Below are 18381 nucleotides of genomic sequence, written 5' to 3' on the forward strand. Positions count from 1 at the left end.
TGAAAAACTGTTGTGCAAAGGAGAAAAAAATGAACTTGGTCTTTAAGGATGACCATTTCTCTTTCAAGGAGTGCATCCATATGAAGACTTTATTTCACAAAAGGAATCACACTGTTGTAGACAAGTACTTTTATTTCTGCCGAGAAGTACAGACAAATAACAGCTGTCCAATCAACATTTTTTCATCGCAGTAATTTGTCATTGTGATGGCTGCATGTGGAACCGTGCCATCTTAAAAGTCAGAACCCCATATACTAATCTAATTATTTTAAGTTAAAACATTTTTACATGCATTTTGCACATGTAAAAATACTTAAATGACAGCACTTAATTCTTGATTTCAAGCATTATGTTTATTGTTTGTTTAGCATTTGAAGAAGTCTTCATTTCTATATGTGACACTCACATTTAGTTAGCTTGTATTTCTTCAGCTTTATTTTTCTTCAGTTGTACTAATTCCTTTTTTTCGCTTGTGCTGGGGTATCTAGGCTCCTGCTGCCTGGGTCATCTGGGCAGCTTCTCCCGGAACTGTCAATCAGGTTTTACCAAGTGGTTGCCACATCAGGGGGAGGACAGGGACATTTAGAGTGAAATATTATGCAGTTCATTTGAATTGTGTTAGGCATTTAGTCTTTTTTGAGTAGTACACCAAATATGCTGATTTGTTCCATCAGATCAATTCTGAATTGTGTTTAATCTGTTGTTTCTACCGAGTCTTTGTTACAATAGCCTTCGTTTAATTCTGTTCATCTGACCTCTTTTATTGGCCCAGAACATAGTGTTTGCCTGTTTTAGTCATTTGGTGGGTAAATCAAAACCCCCTTTTTTAAATCCATCTGCGACTCCTCTTGCTTTGTTGCTCAGCCCCTCACCACGATTTATGTTAGAAAGATTGTTGGTCAGATTGTCTGAGTGGAGCTTCTCTTTTCACCGTGGTGTGGCGATGATGTCGTGCGTCCGAGGCAGATTAACAAAGCCGCTGTACTGTGGAACGAGGTTTATGCTGTCGGGGCCTTCAGAGCAGGAAAAGGTGAAACGCTGCAGCAACGATACCAAAAAGAGAAAAAGCTCCATACGAGCCAGAGCCTCGCCAACACAGTTTCTCTTCCCTATGAGCAGACACAATCACAAACAAAGCAGTGTATGATAAAAATAATTGCTGGTATCTGCAATAGGTGAGATGGCTGGAACAAAAATGTGGTTAACATGCATGATAAGTGGTGATTTATCAACAAACTGAGGACTGTTTTACCTGCAGAAAATGGCAGGAATGCAGGATTTTTCTTAAAGTTGCCATTCTGGTCCAGGAAGTGCTCGGGTTTAAAGGACCAGGGAGATGCCCATTGCTTTTCTTCTTTCAGCACAGAATGCAGCATGGGAAGAATTGTGGTGCCCTGTTGACATAGCACATACTGTTAGTGTCAGTACTCAATATTATATAAATTCCTGAAATGTTGCACAGCCAACTTTCTGATGATATCTTGGACTCTGAAATACCTTGGGGATTGTATACCCTCTAAAAGAGATGTCCTTCAGGGCATAGTGAGGGACACTAAAGGGGACAATGTCCAGAAAACGCTGCACCTCATGGATGACAGCGTCTGTAAAGGGGAGGGACTTCCTGTCTTCCATGTTGGGACAACGGTTTTTGTCCAATCACAGTGTCGATCTCCTGCCGCATTTTCTCTGGACAGGGCAGAACGAAAAGTATTACCACCTTAAAATACTGTTATTCTGAACAACATACATTTAGAACTAGTATAATAAGGTAATTGTGTTTTCTGTAATAGGACGTACCCTGTATTTTGGGGTATTTGATCAAAGCACTGAGAGCATATCTGATGGTGGTGCTGGTAGTTTCTGTTCCTGCGAAGAACAGATTCATCACTGTAGAGGCCAAGTTGTCATGAATGAACTCAGTTGAGGGATTGTCCTTTTCCTGAAACAACAAAGAGGTACGAATGCTAAAAAGAAACACAACATAACCAAATTTGCAAATACTGAAATACACTTTGAGCAGTAGGTGACAGACAACCATCAGAGTCAGTCTGTCCTCAAACAAAAACGACCACATAGGTCGTCTGTACACGCCCGTATTACGACTCAGTGTTACGTTTTGACGTATGCGACCTCTTGCGGTTGAGTAAATATCGACACCCTGGAGTTGCAGGTGAAACGTCACCATGAACAAACTTTTATCTAACACTATCCCTGTCCCTATCCCTAATCCTTACCTTAACCATAACCCTAAACCCGTGTTGGGAAAGTGAGGAAAAAGCCGTTTTGCGACGGAAAAGCCGTTTCGTGAATTAAATCCCGTAATGCGTTCCTTTTCCCCGTACGGGTGCTAACGTAAATACGCTCTCACGGGTCGTATTCCGGTGCACGGTGCATACGACCGATGCGGTCGTATGAATTTGTGGACTTGTTGATCAGAGTTATTGTTATCTCAATGTCTGATGAGAATAATTCAACGGTTTTATTTCAGGAATAAGAACCATTTAAGGTCTATCATACACAAAGAAAACACATCTTATCGCTAAAGGTTATATTAAAGGAGACAAAGTTAAAGTGAATATCCCGAGGCTGAAAGATGTTGAGTGTGTTTTTGGGGTTCACGGTTTTAAATGGAAGGATGCACATGCACTAACAACCACACATGCCCGGACTGGTTACCAAGCTTGGATTGTGACACACACGGAGAGGGAGTGTCACTTCATTCTCTGCACAGGACATTACTACTCTACAGTGGTGGAAAAACGTTTTCTGACACCCTTAAAATTTTACACAATGTCAAATATCATCATGAAATATTTGTGGAAAAAAAATCTTTTTTGTGTTTCAAAAGGTGTGACTGCATTAGACAGACACAAACAAGTACAACTGATATTTTTTGTTCATTTATAAGAAAAACTAACAAAACTAAATTCTCCCAAAATGATCCATCCATCCATTCTCTATGCACCACTTTATCCTCACTAGGGTCGCAAGGGGTGGCAGAGCCCATCCCAGCTGACTCAGGCGAAGGCAGGGGACACCCTGGACAGGTCGCCTGTCTGTCTCAGGGCTACATATACAGACAATCACACTCACATTCACACCTATGGGCAATTTAGAGTAATCAGTTAACCTCAGCATATTTTTGGACTGTGGGAGGAAGCTGGAGTACCCGGAGAAAACCCACGCATGCACAGGGAGAACATACAAACTCCATGCAGAAAGATCCCAGGCCCAGGCCGGGATTTGAACCAGGGATCTTCTTGCTGCAAGGCGAAAGTGCTAACCACTATGACGCTGTGCAGCCCCCCAAAATGATCCAATTCTCAAAATTTCTTGTATTTATGGAGCCAATCAATTTTAAATTTTTAATGGCTTTTTTATGATTCGTTCAGTATTATTGCTGTGATTGTACTAAAAGAAACTGTCCTTGAAGACCTAAGAGTGATTCTTAATGCAATATTTCACAAATGTATGTGGTGTCCAAAAGAATTTTCCACCACTTTATATATTTACACTAATAAATAGTTGTTTGCCGCTAAGAAAATGTTCAAAATCCTCTATATAAAAGCTTTGAGTTCTTTTCAACCTGGTTCATTCGAATGAGGAAGCAGTCGATGTAGTCTCTCGGGGAGTTGGGGTCCAGTGTCTCTTTGTGCTCCTGGATCTTCTTCTTGATAAACTCTTTCACCTCCTCCATTTGGGTGAAAACAGTGTGGTGCTGGCCGGGAAGAAGCTCCACGAACCAGGGAAAGACGTTGTACAACTGTAGGTAGGAGGCACATGTTGTAAGAGTAAATAAATAACTAAAAAACCTTTGCATTTGCATGACTGTTGGCGTGTCTCACTGGTTCCCACCTCCACTTACCTGGGCCATACCGCTGGTATTAAACCTTATAAGGTCAGTGAAGATTTTAAGGAGGCGCAGGAACTGCTTGTCTTCGTAATCGAAGCGTTCCCCAAACACAAGGCAGCAGATCACGTTGGACACCGTGCAGCCCAACAAGAATGTGGGCTCAAAAGGTCGACCTGGAGAAAAAGCAAAAAACACAGTTGGACTTGTGTCAGTTATTTATCAGAGGAAACAAAGTGATTTTGGAGAAATCAGAAAATTCTGACGTTTTATGTACTAAGAAATTTGTTCAAAACTGTGCTGGCGTTTCGGCTTAAAAGATGACGTTCAGTGTTTTCCCAGCATCTCCAAAATTTCAACCAGTTCCTTTTAAACAGCCTGCCGTAACTATTTTCCAAGTAGTGCAAGTTTGAACCTGCCGTGACTGAATTAGTTTCATCTTTACAGCACAATGCTTGGCCTCATATGGCATGACAGAAAGTAACCCACTGTACGTGTTTCCTCAGATATTCAATGACTATACTGTAGGTCGCTCTGTGACAACCTTTATAGCATCAATCACTTGATTCAATCATTAACTTTTATTGAATATTACATGTGAATACCGCAATGAAGGCATTGCTTAAATTCATATTGGTAAGTTGTTCTGCTGTTTACTGCACTTGCAATCTAAACGAACATTCTGTTTTAAAGACTTTGTTTAGGGTCTTAGGTAACCAAGGCTGTGACTGAAGTGATTTAGTGCTTTAACAAGTTACACAGTATTATGTGTTTGCTTTGCACAAACTCAAAAAGAGATCAGGATTAAAGAGTTTAACATAAGCAAGACTAAAGTGCACTGACCAATCCTACACAGTTTTCAGTTGTTGACTAATATTTGATGCATCATCTGCATGTTTGCTTCATGTATTCTGTGTTATGTTTGGCTGTCCATATTCAGGCCTCTGTCTTGTGCAGAAATACAGAATTTTAAGGCTGAAGATAGATGTGATTAAAGGCTGCACAAAGCAAACTTAACTGGACAGATGAGTTTGCAATATTCCTGTGCCTTTAAAGCAGCTGAAAATACACCTTTCAATGAACGAATATGAGCCTCCAGGTGTTTGCTCTCTTCTTGGATCCACTCCTCCATCCCTTTGCATCCCATCCCAAAGTCTCTTAGGGTTGTTAGTGTGAAACGTCTCAGCTGTTTCCAGCGTTCACCATTACTGATCCCCAACCCTGCCAACAGGAAATGTTTTCTTGTTAATATTGAGTCATGCAAAAGAAGCTATGCTGATACAGAGATATGCAAAAAGTTGTGAATGCCTCGACAGAAGTGACAGAGTTAGTGTCTTGCATTACCGTAGCCCTTGGTAACTTTAAGCTGAAATGGCAGTGGTTCTCTGCCTGAGAAATCATCTCCTTGGTCCACCAAGGCCTCTTTCACTGCATCGTATCCAAAAAGAGCAACTGTCCGTCACCGACCCATGTACAGAGTCACCACAGGCCCATAGGTTTCACTGAACTAAAAAGGACATGAATTGCAATGCAAATGTAATTATTTTTGTGTTAAAATCAACTTGTAATGAAACGTGTCATTCAGAAAGACTGGATACAGTACATGTTATAATACAACAACAAAAAAACATGAAAAATGCAAAATACATTTGCTTCCAAACTCGACCTTGACAAAAAATTTAAAAGGTGCTGTTTTGTCTATTTGTGGAAGGTTTCCTATGAAAGGAAGAGCACGAGGTCCTGGAGGCAAACGATGCTTACTACTGTTATTCACACTGAACAGCCACAGCAGCACTAAGATTATTCCTGCCAAAATTAATCTCGAAGAAACGTCCATGTTGCTCTCTGCACGGTGTATTCTTGCCTCTGCTCTTAGACTCACTTCCTGTGTGTGATTGGTTCTGATATCTGAATGGTGGTGTTTATATTTAACAGGGAGTTGGCAGGAGAACTGCAGTAGGGCACAGGTGAGACATGTGATGATCTGGGCTTCTTTTGTGTAACCTCACCTGATTAGTGCTTTTTGTTTGTGAACAGCTGGTAGAACTTGTATGTTATGTACAAGAGCAAATAATGCACCTTATGTACTTTGTCCCTAAGGCTGATTTATGAAACTACCAGGAATGATTAAGTGCAGATTGCTCTGTGTATCAGAGTTGACCTGGTTTGTTTAGTATTGCAGTGCTTCATTTCTAAATAAACAGGTAGGGTCCACTGAAGAAAGATGCCTCTCTTAAAAACAATGTCTATTTTCTTTTAAAATATGTACATTCTGAAATATTGATGTTATATGAACACAACAAATATGCTTAAGTGAACAAATTTAATCTAATCTTTTGAATGAATGAAAAACTGTTGTGCAAAGGAGAAAAAAATGAACTTGGTCTTTCAGGATGACCATTTCTCTTTCAAGGAGTGCATCCATATGAAGACTTTACTTCACAAAAGGAATCACACTGTTGTAGACAAGTACTTTTATTTCTGCCGAGAAGTACAGACAAATAACAGCTGTCCAATCAACATTTTTTCATCGCAGTAATTTGTCATTGTGATGGCTGCATGTGGAACCGTGCCATCTTAAAAGTCAGAACCCCATATACTAATCTAATTATTTTAAGTTAAAACATTTTTACATGCATTTTGCACATGTAAAAATACTTAAATGACAGCACTTAATTCTTGATTTCAAGCATTATGTTTATTGTTTGTTTAGCATTTGAAGAAGTCTTCATTTCTATATGTGACACTCACATTTAGTTAGCTTGTATTTCTTCAGCTTTATTTTTCTTCAGTTGCACTAATTCCTTTTTTTCGCTTGTGCTGGGGTATCTAGGCTCCTGCTGCCTGGGTCATCTGGGCAGCTTCTCCCGGAACTGTCAATCAGGTTTTACCAAGTGGTTGCCACATCAGGGGGAGGACAGGGACATTTAGAGTGAAATATTATGCAGTTCATTTGAATTGTGTTAGGCATTTAGTCTTTTTTGAGTAGTACACCAAATATGCTGATTTGTTCCATCAGATCAATTCTGAATTGTGTTTAATCTGTTGTTTCTACCGAGTCTTTGTTACAATAGCCTTCGTTTAATTCTGTTCATCTGACCTCTTTTATTGGCCCAGAACATAGTGTTTGCCTGTTTTAGTCATTTGGTGGGTAAATCAAAACCCCCTTTTTTAAATCCATCTGCGACTCCTCTTGCTTTGTTGCTCAGCCCCTCACCACGATTTATGTTAGAAAGATTGTTGGTCAGATTGTCTGAGTGGAGCTTCTCTTTTCACCGTGGTGTGGCGATGATGTCGTGCGTCCGAGGCAGATTAACAAAGCCGCTGTACTGTGGAACGAGGTTTATGCTGTCGGGGCCTTCAGAGCAGGAAAAGGTGAAACGCTGCAGCAACGATACCAAAAAGAGAAAAAGCTCCATACGAGCCAGAGCCTCGCCAACACAGTTTCTCTTCCCTATGAGCAGACACAATCACAAACAAAGCAGTGTATGATAAAAATAATTGCTGGTATCTGCAATAGGTGAGATGGCTGGAACAAAAATGTGGTTAACATGCATGATAAGTGGTGATTTATCAACAAACTGAGGACTGTTTTACCTGCAGAAAATGGCAGGAATGCAGGATTTTTCTTAAAGTTGCCATTCTGGTCCAGGAAGTGCTCGGGTTTAAAGGACCAGGGAGATGCCCATTGCTTTTCTTCTTTCAGCACAGAATGCAGCATGGGAAGAATTGTGGTGCCCTGTTGACATAGCACATACTGTTAGTGTCAGTACTCAATATTATATAAATTCCTGAAATGTTGCACAGCCAACTTTCTGATGATATCTTGGAATCTGAAATACCTTGGGGATTGTATACCCTCTAAAAGAGATGTCCTTCAGGGCATAGTGAGGGACACTAAAGGGGGCAATGTCCAGAAAACGCTGCACCTCATGGATGACAGCGTCTGTAAAGGGGAGGGACTTCCTGTCTTCCATGTTGGGACAACGGTTTTGTCCAATCACAGTGTCGATCTCCTGCCGCATTTTCTCTGGACAGGGCAGAACGAAAAGTATTACCACCTTAAAATACTGTTATTCTGAACAACATACATTTAGAACTAGTATAATAAGGTAATTGTGTTTTCTGTAATAGGACATACCCTGTATTTTGGGGTATTTGATCAAAGCACTGAGAGCATATCTGATGGTGGTGCTGGTAGTTTCTGTTCCTGCGAAGAACAGATTCATCACTGTAGAGGCCAAGTTGTCATGAATGAACTCAGTTGAGGGATTGTCCTTTTCCTGAAACAACAAAGAGGTATGAATGCTAAAAGAAACACAACATAACCAAATTTGCAAATACTGAAATACACTTTGAGCAGTAGGTGACAGACAACCATCAGAGTCAGCCTGTCCTCAAACAAAAAACGACCACATAGGTCGTCTGTACACGCCCGTATTACGACTCAGTGTTACGTTTTGACGTATGCGACCTCTAGCGGTTGAGTAAATATCGACACCCTGGAGTTGCAGGTGAAACGTCACCATGAACAAACTTTTATCTAACACTATCCCTGTCCCTATCCCTAATCCTAACCTTAACCATAACCCTAAACCCGTGTTGGGAAAGTGAGGAAAAAGCCGTTTTGCGACGGAAAAGCCGTTTCGTGAATTAAATCCCGTAATGCGTTCCTTTTCCCCGTACGGGTGCTAACGTAAATACGCTCTCACGGGTCGTATTCCGGTGCACGGTGCATACGACCGATGCGGTCGTATGAATTTGTGGACTTGTTGATCAGAGTTATTGTTATCTCAATGTCTGATGAGAATAATTCAACGGTTTTATTTCAGGAATAAGAACCATTTAAGGTCTATCATACACAAAGAAAACACATCTTATCGCTAAAGGTTATATTAAAGGAGACAAAGTTAAAGTGAATATCCCGAGGCTGAAAGATGTTGAGTGTGTTTTTGGGGTTCACGGTTTTAAATGGAAGGATGCACATGCACTAACAACCACACATGCCCGGACTGGTTACCAAGCTTGGATTGTGACACACACGGAGAGGGAGTGTCACTTCATTCTCTGCACAGGACATTACTACTCTACAGTGGTGGAAAAAAGTTTTCTGACACCCTTAAAATTTTACACAATGTCAAATATCATCATGAAATATTTGTGGAAAAAAAATCTTTTTTGTGTTTCAAAAGGTGTGACTGCATTAGACAGACACAAACAAGTACAACTGATATTTTTTGTTCATTTATAAGAAAAACTAACAAAACTAAATTCTCCCAAAATGATCCATCCATCCATTCTCTATGCACCACTTTATCCTCACTAGGGTCGCAAGGGGTGGCAGAGCCCATCCCAGCTGACTCAGGCGAAGGCAGGGGACACCCTGGACAGGTCGCCTGTCTGTCTCAGGGCTACATATACAGACAATCACACTCACATTCACACCTATGGGCCATTTAGAGTAATCAGTTAACCTCAGCATATTTTTGGACTGTGGGAGGAAGCTGGAGTACCCGGAGAAAACCCACGCATGCACAGGGAGAACATACAAACTCCATGCAGAAAGATCCCAGGCCCAGGCCGGGATTTGAACCAGGGATCTTCTTGCTGCAAGGCGAAAGTGCTAACCACTACTCCGCTGTGCAGCCCCCCAAAATGATCCAATTCTCAAAATTTCTTGTACTTATGTAGCCAATCAATTTTAAGTTTTTAATGGCTTTTTTATGATTCGTTCAGTATTATTGCTGTGATTGTACTAAAAGAAACTGTCCTTGAAGACCTAAGAGTGATTCTTAATGCAATATTTCACAAATGTATGTGGTGTCCAAAAGAATTTTCCACCACTTTATATATTTACACTAATAAATAGTTGTTTGCCGCTAAGAAAATGTTCAAAATCCTCTATATAAAAGCTGTGAGTTCTTTTCAACCTGGTTCATTCGAATGAGGAAGCAGTCGATGTAGTCTCTCGGGGAGTTGGGGTCCAGTGTCTCTTTGTGCTCCTGGATCTTCTTCTTGATAAACTCTTTCACCTCCTCCATTTGGGTGAAAACAGTGTGGTGCTGGCCGGGAAGAAGCTCCACGAACCAGGGAAAGACGTTGTACAACTGTAGGTAGGAGGCACATGTTGTAAGAGTAAATAAATAACTAAAAAACCTTTGCATTTGCATGACTGTTGGCGTGTCTCACTGGTTCCCACCTCCACTTACCTGGGCCATACCGCTGGTATTAAACCTTATAAGGTCAGTGAAGATTTTAAGGAGGCGCAGGAACTGCTTGTCTTCGTAATCGAAGCGTTCCCCAAACACAAGGCAGCAGATCACGTTGGACACCGTGCAGCCCAACAAGAATGTGGGCTCAAAAGGTCGACCTGGAGAAAAAGCAAAAAACACAGTTGGACTTGTGTCAGTTATTTATCAGAGGAAACAAAGTGATTTTGGAGAAATCAGAAAATTCTGACGTTTTATGTACTAAGAAATTTGTTCAAAACTGTGCTGGCGTTTCGGCTTAAAAGATGACGTTCAGTGTTTTCCCAGCATCTCCAAAATTTCAACCAGTTCCTTTTAAACAGCCTGCCGTAACTATTTTCCAAGTAGTGCAAGTTTGAACCTGCCGTGACTGAATTAGTTTCATCTTTACAGCACAATGCTTGGCCTCATATGGCATGACAGAAAGTAACCCACTGTACGTGTTTCCTCAGATATTCAATGACTATACTGTAGGTCGCTCTGTGACAACCTTTATAGCATCAATCACTTGATTCAATCATTAACTTTTATTGAATATTACATGTGAATACCGCAATGAAGGCATTGCTTAAATTCATATTGGTAAGTTGTTCTGCTGTTTACTGCACTTGCAATCTAAACGAACATTCTGTTTTAAAGACTTTGTTTAGGGTCTTAGGTAACCAAGGCTGTGACTGAAGTGATTTAGTGCTTTAACAAGTTACACAGTATTATGTGTTTGCTTTGCACAAACTCAAAAAGAGATCAGGATTAAAGAGTTTAACATAAGCAAGACTAAAGTGCACTGACCAATCCTACACAGTTTTCAGTTGTTGACTAATATTTGATGCATCATCTGCATGTTTGCTTCATGTATTCTGTGTTATGTTTGGCTGTCCATATTCAGGCCTCTGTCTTGTGCAGAAATACAGAATTTTAAGGCTGAAGATAGATGTGATTAAAGGCTGCACAAAGCAAACTTAACTGGACAGATGAGTTTGCAATATTCCTGTGCCTTTAAAGCAGCTGAAAATACACCTTTCAATGAACGAATATGAGCCTCCAGGTGTTTGCTCTCTTCTTGGATCCACTCCTCCATCCCTTTGCATCCCATCCCAAAGTCTCTTAGGGTTGTTAGTGTGAAACGTCTCAGCTGTTTCCAGCGTTCACCATTACTGATCCCCAACCCTGCCAACAGGAAATGTTTTCTTGTTAATACTGAGTCATGCAAAAGAAGCTATGCTGATACAGAGATATGCAAAAAGTTGTGAATGCCTCGACAGAAGTGACAGAGTTAGTGTCTTGCATTACCGTAGCCCTTGGTAACTTTAAGCTGAAATGGCAGTGGTTCTCTGCCTGAGAAATCATCTCCTTGGTCCACCAAGGCCTCTTTCACTGCATCGTATCCAAAAAGAGCAACTGTCCGTCGCCGACCCATGTACAGAGTCACCACAGGCCCATAGGTTTCGCTGAACTAAAAAGGACATGAATTGCAATGCAAATGTAATTATTTTTGTGTTAAAATCAACTTGTAATGAAACGTGTCATTCAGAAAGACTGGATACACTACATGTTATAATACAACAACAAAAAAACATGAAAAATGCAAAATACATTTGCTTCCAAACTCGACCTTGACAAAAAATTTAAAAGGTGCTGTTTTGTCTATTTGTGGAAGGTTTCCTATGAAAGGAAGAGCACGAGGTCCTGGAGGCAAACGATGCTTACTACTGTTATTCACACTGAACAGCCACAGCAGCACTAAGATTATTCCTGCCAAAATTAATCTCGAAGAAACGTCCATGTTGCTCTCTGCACGGTGTATTCTTGCCACTCTTAGACTCACTTTCTGTGTGTGATTGGTTCTGATATCTGAATAGTGGTGTTTATATTTAACAGGGAGTTGGCAGGAGAACTGCAGTAGGGCACAGGTGAGACATGTGATTATCTGGGCTTCTTTTGTGTAACCTCACCTGATTAGTGCTTTTTGTTTGTGAACAGCTGGTAGAACTTGTATGTTATGTACAAGAGCAAATAATGCACCTTATGTACTTTGTCCCTAAGGCTGATTTATGAAACTACCAGGAATGATTAAGTGCAGATTGCTCTGTGTATCAGAGTTGACCTGGTTTGTTTAGTATTGCAGTGCTTCATTTCTAAATAAACAGGTAGGGTCCACTGAAGAAAGATGCCTCTCTTAAAAACAATGTCTATTTTCTTTTAAAATATGTACATTCTGAAATATTGATGTTATATGAACACAACAAATATGCTTAAGTGAACAAATTTAATCTAATCTTTTGAATGAGTGAAAAACTGTTGTGCAAAGGAGAAAAAAATGAACTTGGTCTTTAAGGATGACCATTTCTCTTTCAAGGAGTGCATCCATATGAAGACTTTACTTCACAAAAGGAATCACACTGTTGTAGACAAGTACTTTTATTTCTGCCGAGAAGTACAGACAAATAACAGCTGTCCAATCAACATTTTTTCATCGCAGTAATTTGTCATTGTGATGGCTGCATGTGGAACCGTGCCATCTTAAAAGTCAGAACCCCATATACTAATCTAATTATTTTAAGTTAAAACATTTTTACATGCATTTTGCACATGTAAAAATACTTAAATGACAGCACTTAATTCTTGATTTCAAGCATTATGTTTATTGTTTGTTTAGCATTTGAAGAAGTCTTCATTTCTATATGTGACACTCACATTTAGTTAGCTTGTATTTCTTCAGCTTTATTTTTCTTCAGTTGCACTAATTCCTTTTTTTCGCTTGTGCTGGGGTATCTAGGCTCCTGCTGCCTGGGTCATCTGGGCAGCTTCTCCCGGAACTGTCAATCAGGTTTTACCAAGTGGTTGCCACATCAGGGGGAGGACAGGGACATTTAGAGTGAAATATTATGCAGTTCATTTGAATTGTGTTAGGCATTTAGTCTTTTTTGAGTAGTACACCAAATATGCTGATTTGTTCCATCAGATCAATTCTGAATTGTGTTTAATCTGTTGTTTCTACCGAGTCTTTGTTACAATAGCCTTCGTTTAATTCTGTTCATCTGACCTCTTTTATTGGCCCAGAACATAGTGTTTGCCTGTTTTAGTCATTTGGTGGGTAAATCAAAACCCCCTTTTTTAAATCCATCTGCGACTCCTCTTGCTTTGTTGCTCAGCCCCTCACCACGATTTATGTTAGAAAGATTGTTGGTCAGATTGTCTGAGTGGAGCTTCTCTTTTCACCGTGGTGTGGCGATGATGTCGTGCGTCCGAGGCAGATTAACAAAGCCGCTGTACTGTGGAACGAGGTTTATGCTGTCGGGGCCTTCAGAGCAGGAAAAGGTGAAACGCTGCAGCAACGATACCAAAAAGAGAAAAAGCTCCATACGAGCCAGAGCCTCGCCAACACAGTTTCTCTTCCCTATGAGCAGACACAATCACAAACAAAGCAGTGTATGATAAAAATAATTGCTGGTATCTGCAATAGGTGAGATGGCTGGAACAAAAATGTGGTTAACATGCATGATAAGTGGTGATTTATCAACAAACTGAGGACTGTTTTACCTGCAGAAAATGGCAGGAATGCAGGATTTTTCTTAAAGTTGCCATTCTGGTCCAGGAAGTGCTCGGGTTTAAAGGACCAGGGAGATGCCCATTGCTTTTCTTCTTTCAGCACAGAATGCAGCATGGGAAGAATTGTGGTGCCCTGTTGACATAGCACATACTGTTAGTGTCAGTACTCAATATTATATAAATTCCTGAAATGTTGCACAGCCAACTTTCTGATGATATCTTGGACTCTGAAATACCTTGGGGATTGTATACCCTCTAAAAGAGATGTCCTTCAGGGCATAGTGAGGGACACTAAAGGGGACAATGTCCAGAAAACGCTGCACCTCATGGATGACAGCGTCTGTAAAGGGGAGGGACTTCCTGTCTTCCATGTTGGGACAACGGTTTTGTCCAATCACAGTGTCGATCTCCTGCCGCATTTTCTCTGGACAGGGCAGAACGAAAAGTATTACCACCTTAAAATACTGTTATTCTGAACAACATACATTTAGAACTAGTATAATAAGGTAATTGTGTTTTCTGTAATAGGACGTACCCTGTATTTTGGGGTATTTGATCAAAGCACTGAGAGCATATCTGATGGTGGTGCTGGTAGTTTCTGTTCCTGCGAAGAACAGATTCATCACTGTAGAGGCCAAGTTGTCATGAATGAACTCAGTTGAGGGATTGTCCTTTTCCTGAAACAACAAAGAGGTACGAATGCTAAAAAGAAACACAACATAACCAAATTTGCAAATACTGAAATACACTTTGAGCAGTAGGTGACAGACAACCATCAGAGTCAGTCTGTCCTCAAACAAAAAACGACCACATAGGTCGTCTGTACACGCCCGTATTACGACTCAGTGTTACGTTTTGACGTATGCGACCTCTTGCGGTTGAGTAAATATCGACACCCTGGAGTTGCAGGTGAAACGTCACCATGAACAAACTTTTATCTAACACTATCCCTGTCCCTATCCCTAATCCTTACCTTAACCATAACCCTAAACCCGTGTTGGGAAAGTGAGGAAAAAGCCGTTTTGCGACGGAAAAGCCGTTTCGTGAATTAAATCCCGTAATGCGTTCCTTTTCCCCGTACGGGTGCTAACGTAAATACGCTCTCACGGGTCGTATTCCGGTGCACGGTGCATACGACCGATGCGGTCGTATGAATTTGTGGACTTGTTGATCAGAGTTATTGTTATCTCAATGTCTGATGAGAATAATTCAACGGTTTTATTTCAGGAATAAGAACCATTTAAGGTCTATCATACACAAAGAAAACACATCTTATCGCTAAAGGTTATATTAAAGGAGACAAAGTTAAAGTGAATATCCCGAGGCTGAAAGATGTTGAGTGTGTTTTTGGGGTTCACGGTTTTAAATGGAAGGATGCACATGCACTAACAACCACACATGCCCGGACTGGTTACCAAGCTTGGATTGTGACACACACGGAGAGGGAGTGTCACTTCATTCTCTGCACAGGACATTACTACTCTACAGTGGTGGAAAAACGTTTTCTGACACCCTTAAAATTTTACACAATGTCAAATATCATCATGAAATATTTGTGGAAAAAAAATCTTTTTTGTGTTTCAAAAGGTGTGACTGCATTAGACAGACACAAACAAGTACAACTGATATTTTTTGTTCATTTATAAGAAAAACTAACAAAACTAAATTCTCCCAAAATGATCCATCCATCCATTCTCTATGCACCACTTTATCCTCACTAGGGTCGCAAGGGGTGGCAGAGCCCATCCCAGCTGACTCAGGCGAAGGCAGGGGACACCCTGGACAGGTCGCCTGTCTGTCTCAGGGCTACATATACAGACAATCACACTCACATTCACACCTATGGGCAATTTAGAGTAATCAGTTAACCTCAGCATATTTTTGGACTGTGGGAGGAAGCTGGAGTACCCGGAGAAAACCCACGCATGCACAGGGAGAACATACAAACTCCATGCAGAAAGATCCCAGGCCCAGGCCGGGATTTGAACCAGGGATCTTCTTGCTGCAAGGCGAAAGTGCTAACCACTATGACGCTGTGCAGCCCCCCAAAATGATCCAATTCTCAAAATTTCTTGTATTTATGGAGCCAATCAATTTTAAGTTTTTAATGGCTTTTTTATGATTCGTTCAGTATTATTGCTGTGATTGTACTAAAAGAAACTGTCCTTGAAGACCTAAGAGTGATTCTTAATGCAATATTTCACAAATGTATGTGGTGTCCAAAAGAATTTTCCACCACTTTATATATTTACACTAATAAATAGTTGTTTGCCGCTAAGAAAATGTTCAAAATCCTCTATATAAAAGCTTTGAGTTCTTTTCAACCTGGTTCATTCGAATGAGGAAGCAGTCGATGTAGTCTCTCGGGGAGTTGGGGTCCAGTGTCTCTTTGTGCTCCTGGATCTTCTTCTTGATAAACTCTTTCACCTCCTCCATTTGGGTGAAAACAGTGTGGTGCTGGCCGGGAAGAAGCTCCACGAACCAGGGAAAGACGTTGTACAACTGTAGGTAGGAGGCACATGTTGTAAGAGTAAATAAATAACTAAAAAACCTTTGCATTTGCATGACTGTTGGCGTGTCTCACTGGTTCCCACCTCCACTTACCTGGGCCATACCGCTGGTATTAAACCTTATAAGGTCAGTGAAGATTTTAAGGAGGCGCAGGAACTGCTTGTCTTCGTAATCGAAGCGTTCCCCAAACACAAGGCAGCAGATCACGTTGGACACCGTGCAGCCCAACAAGAATGTGGGCTCAAAAGGTCGACCTGGAGAAAAAGCAAAAAACACAGTTGGACTTGTGTCAGTTATTTATCAGAGGAAACAAAGTGATTTTGGAGAAATCAGAAAATTCTGATGTTTTATGTAGTAAGAACTTTGTTCAAACTGTGCTGGCGTTTCGGCTTAAAAGATGACGTTCAGTGTTTTCCCAGCATCTCCAAAATTTCAACCAGTTCCTTTTAAACAGCCTGCCGTAACTATTTTCAAAGTAGTGCAAGTTTGAACCTGCCGTGACTGAATTAGTTTCATCTTTACAGCACAATGCTTGGCCTCATATGGCATGACAGAAAGTAACCCACTGTACGTGTTTCCTCAGATATTCAATGACTATACTGTAGGTCGCTCTGTGACAACCTTTATAGCATCACTTGATTCAATCATTAACTTTTATTGAATATTACATGTGAATACCGCAATGAAGGCATTGCTTAAATTCATATTGGTAAGTTGTTCTGCTGTTTACTGCACTTGCAATCTAAACGAACATTCTGTTTTAAAGACTTTGTTTAGGGCCTTAGGTAACCAAGGCTGTGACTGAAGTGATTTAGTGCTTTAACAAGTTACACAGTATTATGTGTTTGCTTTGTACAAACTCAAAAAGAGATCAGGATTAAAGAGTTTAACATAAGCAAGACTAAAGTGCACTGACCAATCCTACACAGTTTTCAGTTGTTGACTAATATTTGATGCATCATCTGCATGTTTGCTTCATGTATTCTGTGTTATGGTTGGCTGTCCATATTCAGGCCTCTGTCTTGTGCAGAAATACAGAATTTTAAGGCTGAAGATAGATGTGATTAAAGGCTGCACAAAGCAAACTTAACTGGACAGATGAGTTTGCAATATTCCTGTGCCTTTAAAGCAGCTGAAAATACACCTTTCAATGAACGAATATGAGCCTCCAGGTGTTTGCTCTCTTCTTGGATCCACTCCTCCATCCCTTTGCGTCCCATCCCAAAGTCTCTTAGGGTTGTTAGTGTGAAACGTCTCAGCTGTTTCCAGCGTTCACCATTACTGATCCCCAACCCTGCCAACAGGAAATGTTTTCTTGTTGATATTGAGTCATGCAAAAGAAGCTATGCTGATACAGAGATATGCAAAAAGTTGTGAATGCCTCGACAGAAGTGACAGAGTTAGTGTCTTGCATTACCGTAGCCCTTGGTAACTTTAAGCTGAAATGGCAGTGGTTCTCTGCCTGAGAAATCATCTCCTTGGTCCACCAAGGCCTCTTTCACTGCATTGTATCCAAAAAGAGCAACTGTCCGTCGCCGACCCATGTACAGAGTCACCACAGGCCCATAGGTTTCGCTGAACTAAAAAGGACATGAATTGCAATGCAAATGTAATTATTTTTGTGTTAAAATCAACTTGTAATGAAACGTGTCATTCAGAAAGACTGGATACAGTACATGTTATAATACAACAGAAATACATGAAAAATCAAAATACATTTATTCTCAAACTCACCTTCGTAATGCTTTTAAAAGGTGCATTACTGTTTATTTGTGGAAGGTTTCCTATGAAAGGAAGAGCACGAGGTCCTGGAGGCAAACGATGCTTACTACTGTTATTCACACTGAACAGCCACAGCAGCACTAAGATTATTCCTGCCAAAATTAATGTCGAAGAAACGTCCATGTTGCTCTCTGCACGGTGTATTCTTGCCTCTGCTCTTAGACTCACTTCCTGTGTGTGATTGGTTCTGATATCTGAATGGTGGTGTTTATATTTAACAGGGAGTTGGCAGGAGAACTGCAGTAGGGCACAGGTGAGACATGTGATTATCTGGGCTTCTTTTGTGTAACCTCACCTGATTAGTGCTTTTTGTTTGTGAACAGCTGGTATAAGTTGAATGTTCTGTACAAGAACAAATAATGCGTCTTATCTATCTTCTCTTAGTTGATTTATGAAACTGACAGGAATGACTACGTGCATGTTCCTCTGTGTTTCAGAATT

At 40.6% G+C, this 18381-nt stretch overlaps 1 protein-coding gene and 1 pseudogene across 1 annotated transcript; both read right to left on the minus strand.

Moving 5' to 3' along the window:
* Positions 1-114: 114 nt before the first annotated feature.
* Positions 115-18116, minus strand: LOC110957919 (cytochrome P450 2F3-like; annotated as a pseudogene).
* LOC127536724 (cytochrome P450 2G1-like) lies at positions 6310-11896 on the minus strand. Its single transcript, XM_051957899.1, has 9 exons — positions 11711-11896; positions 11389-11551; positions 11116-11265; positions 10060-10220; positions 9781-9957; positions 7992-8133; positions 7693-7880; positions 7448-7589; positions 6310-7304 (listed from the first exon to the last, which is right to left on the minus strand). The coding sequence occupies exons 1-9, from the start codon at positions 11879-11881 to the stop codon at positions 7123-7125; spliced, it is 1476 nt and encodes a 491-aa protein (XP_051813859.1). The 5' UTR covers positions 11882-11896; the 3' UTR covers positions 6310-7122.
* Positions 18117-18381: the final 265 nt, after the last annotated feature.

The sequence above is a fragment of the Acanthochromis polyacanthus genome, chromosome 13, assembly GCF_021347895.1.
Source record: "Acanthochromis polyacanthus isolate Apoly-LR-REF ecotype Palm Island chromosome 13, KAUST_Apoly_ChrSc, whole genome shotgun sequence".
In the NCBI taxonomy this organism is placed as follows: Eukaryota; Metazoa; Chordata; class Actinopteri; family Pomacentridae; genus Acanthochromis; species Acanthochromis polyacanthus.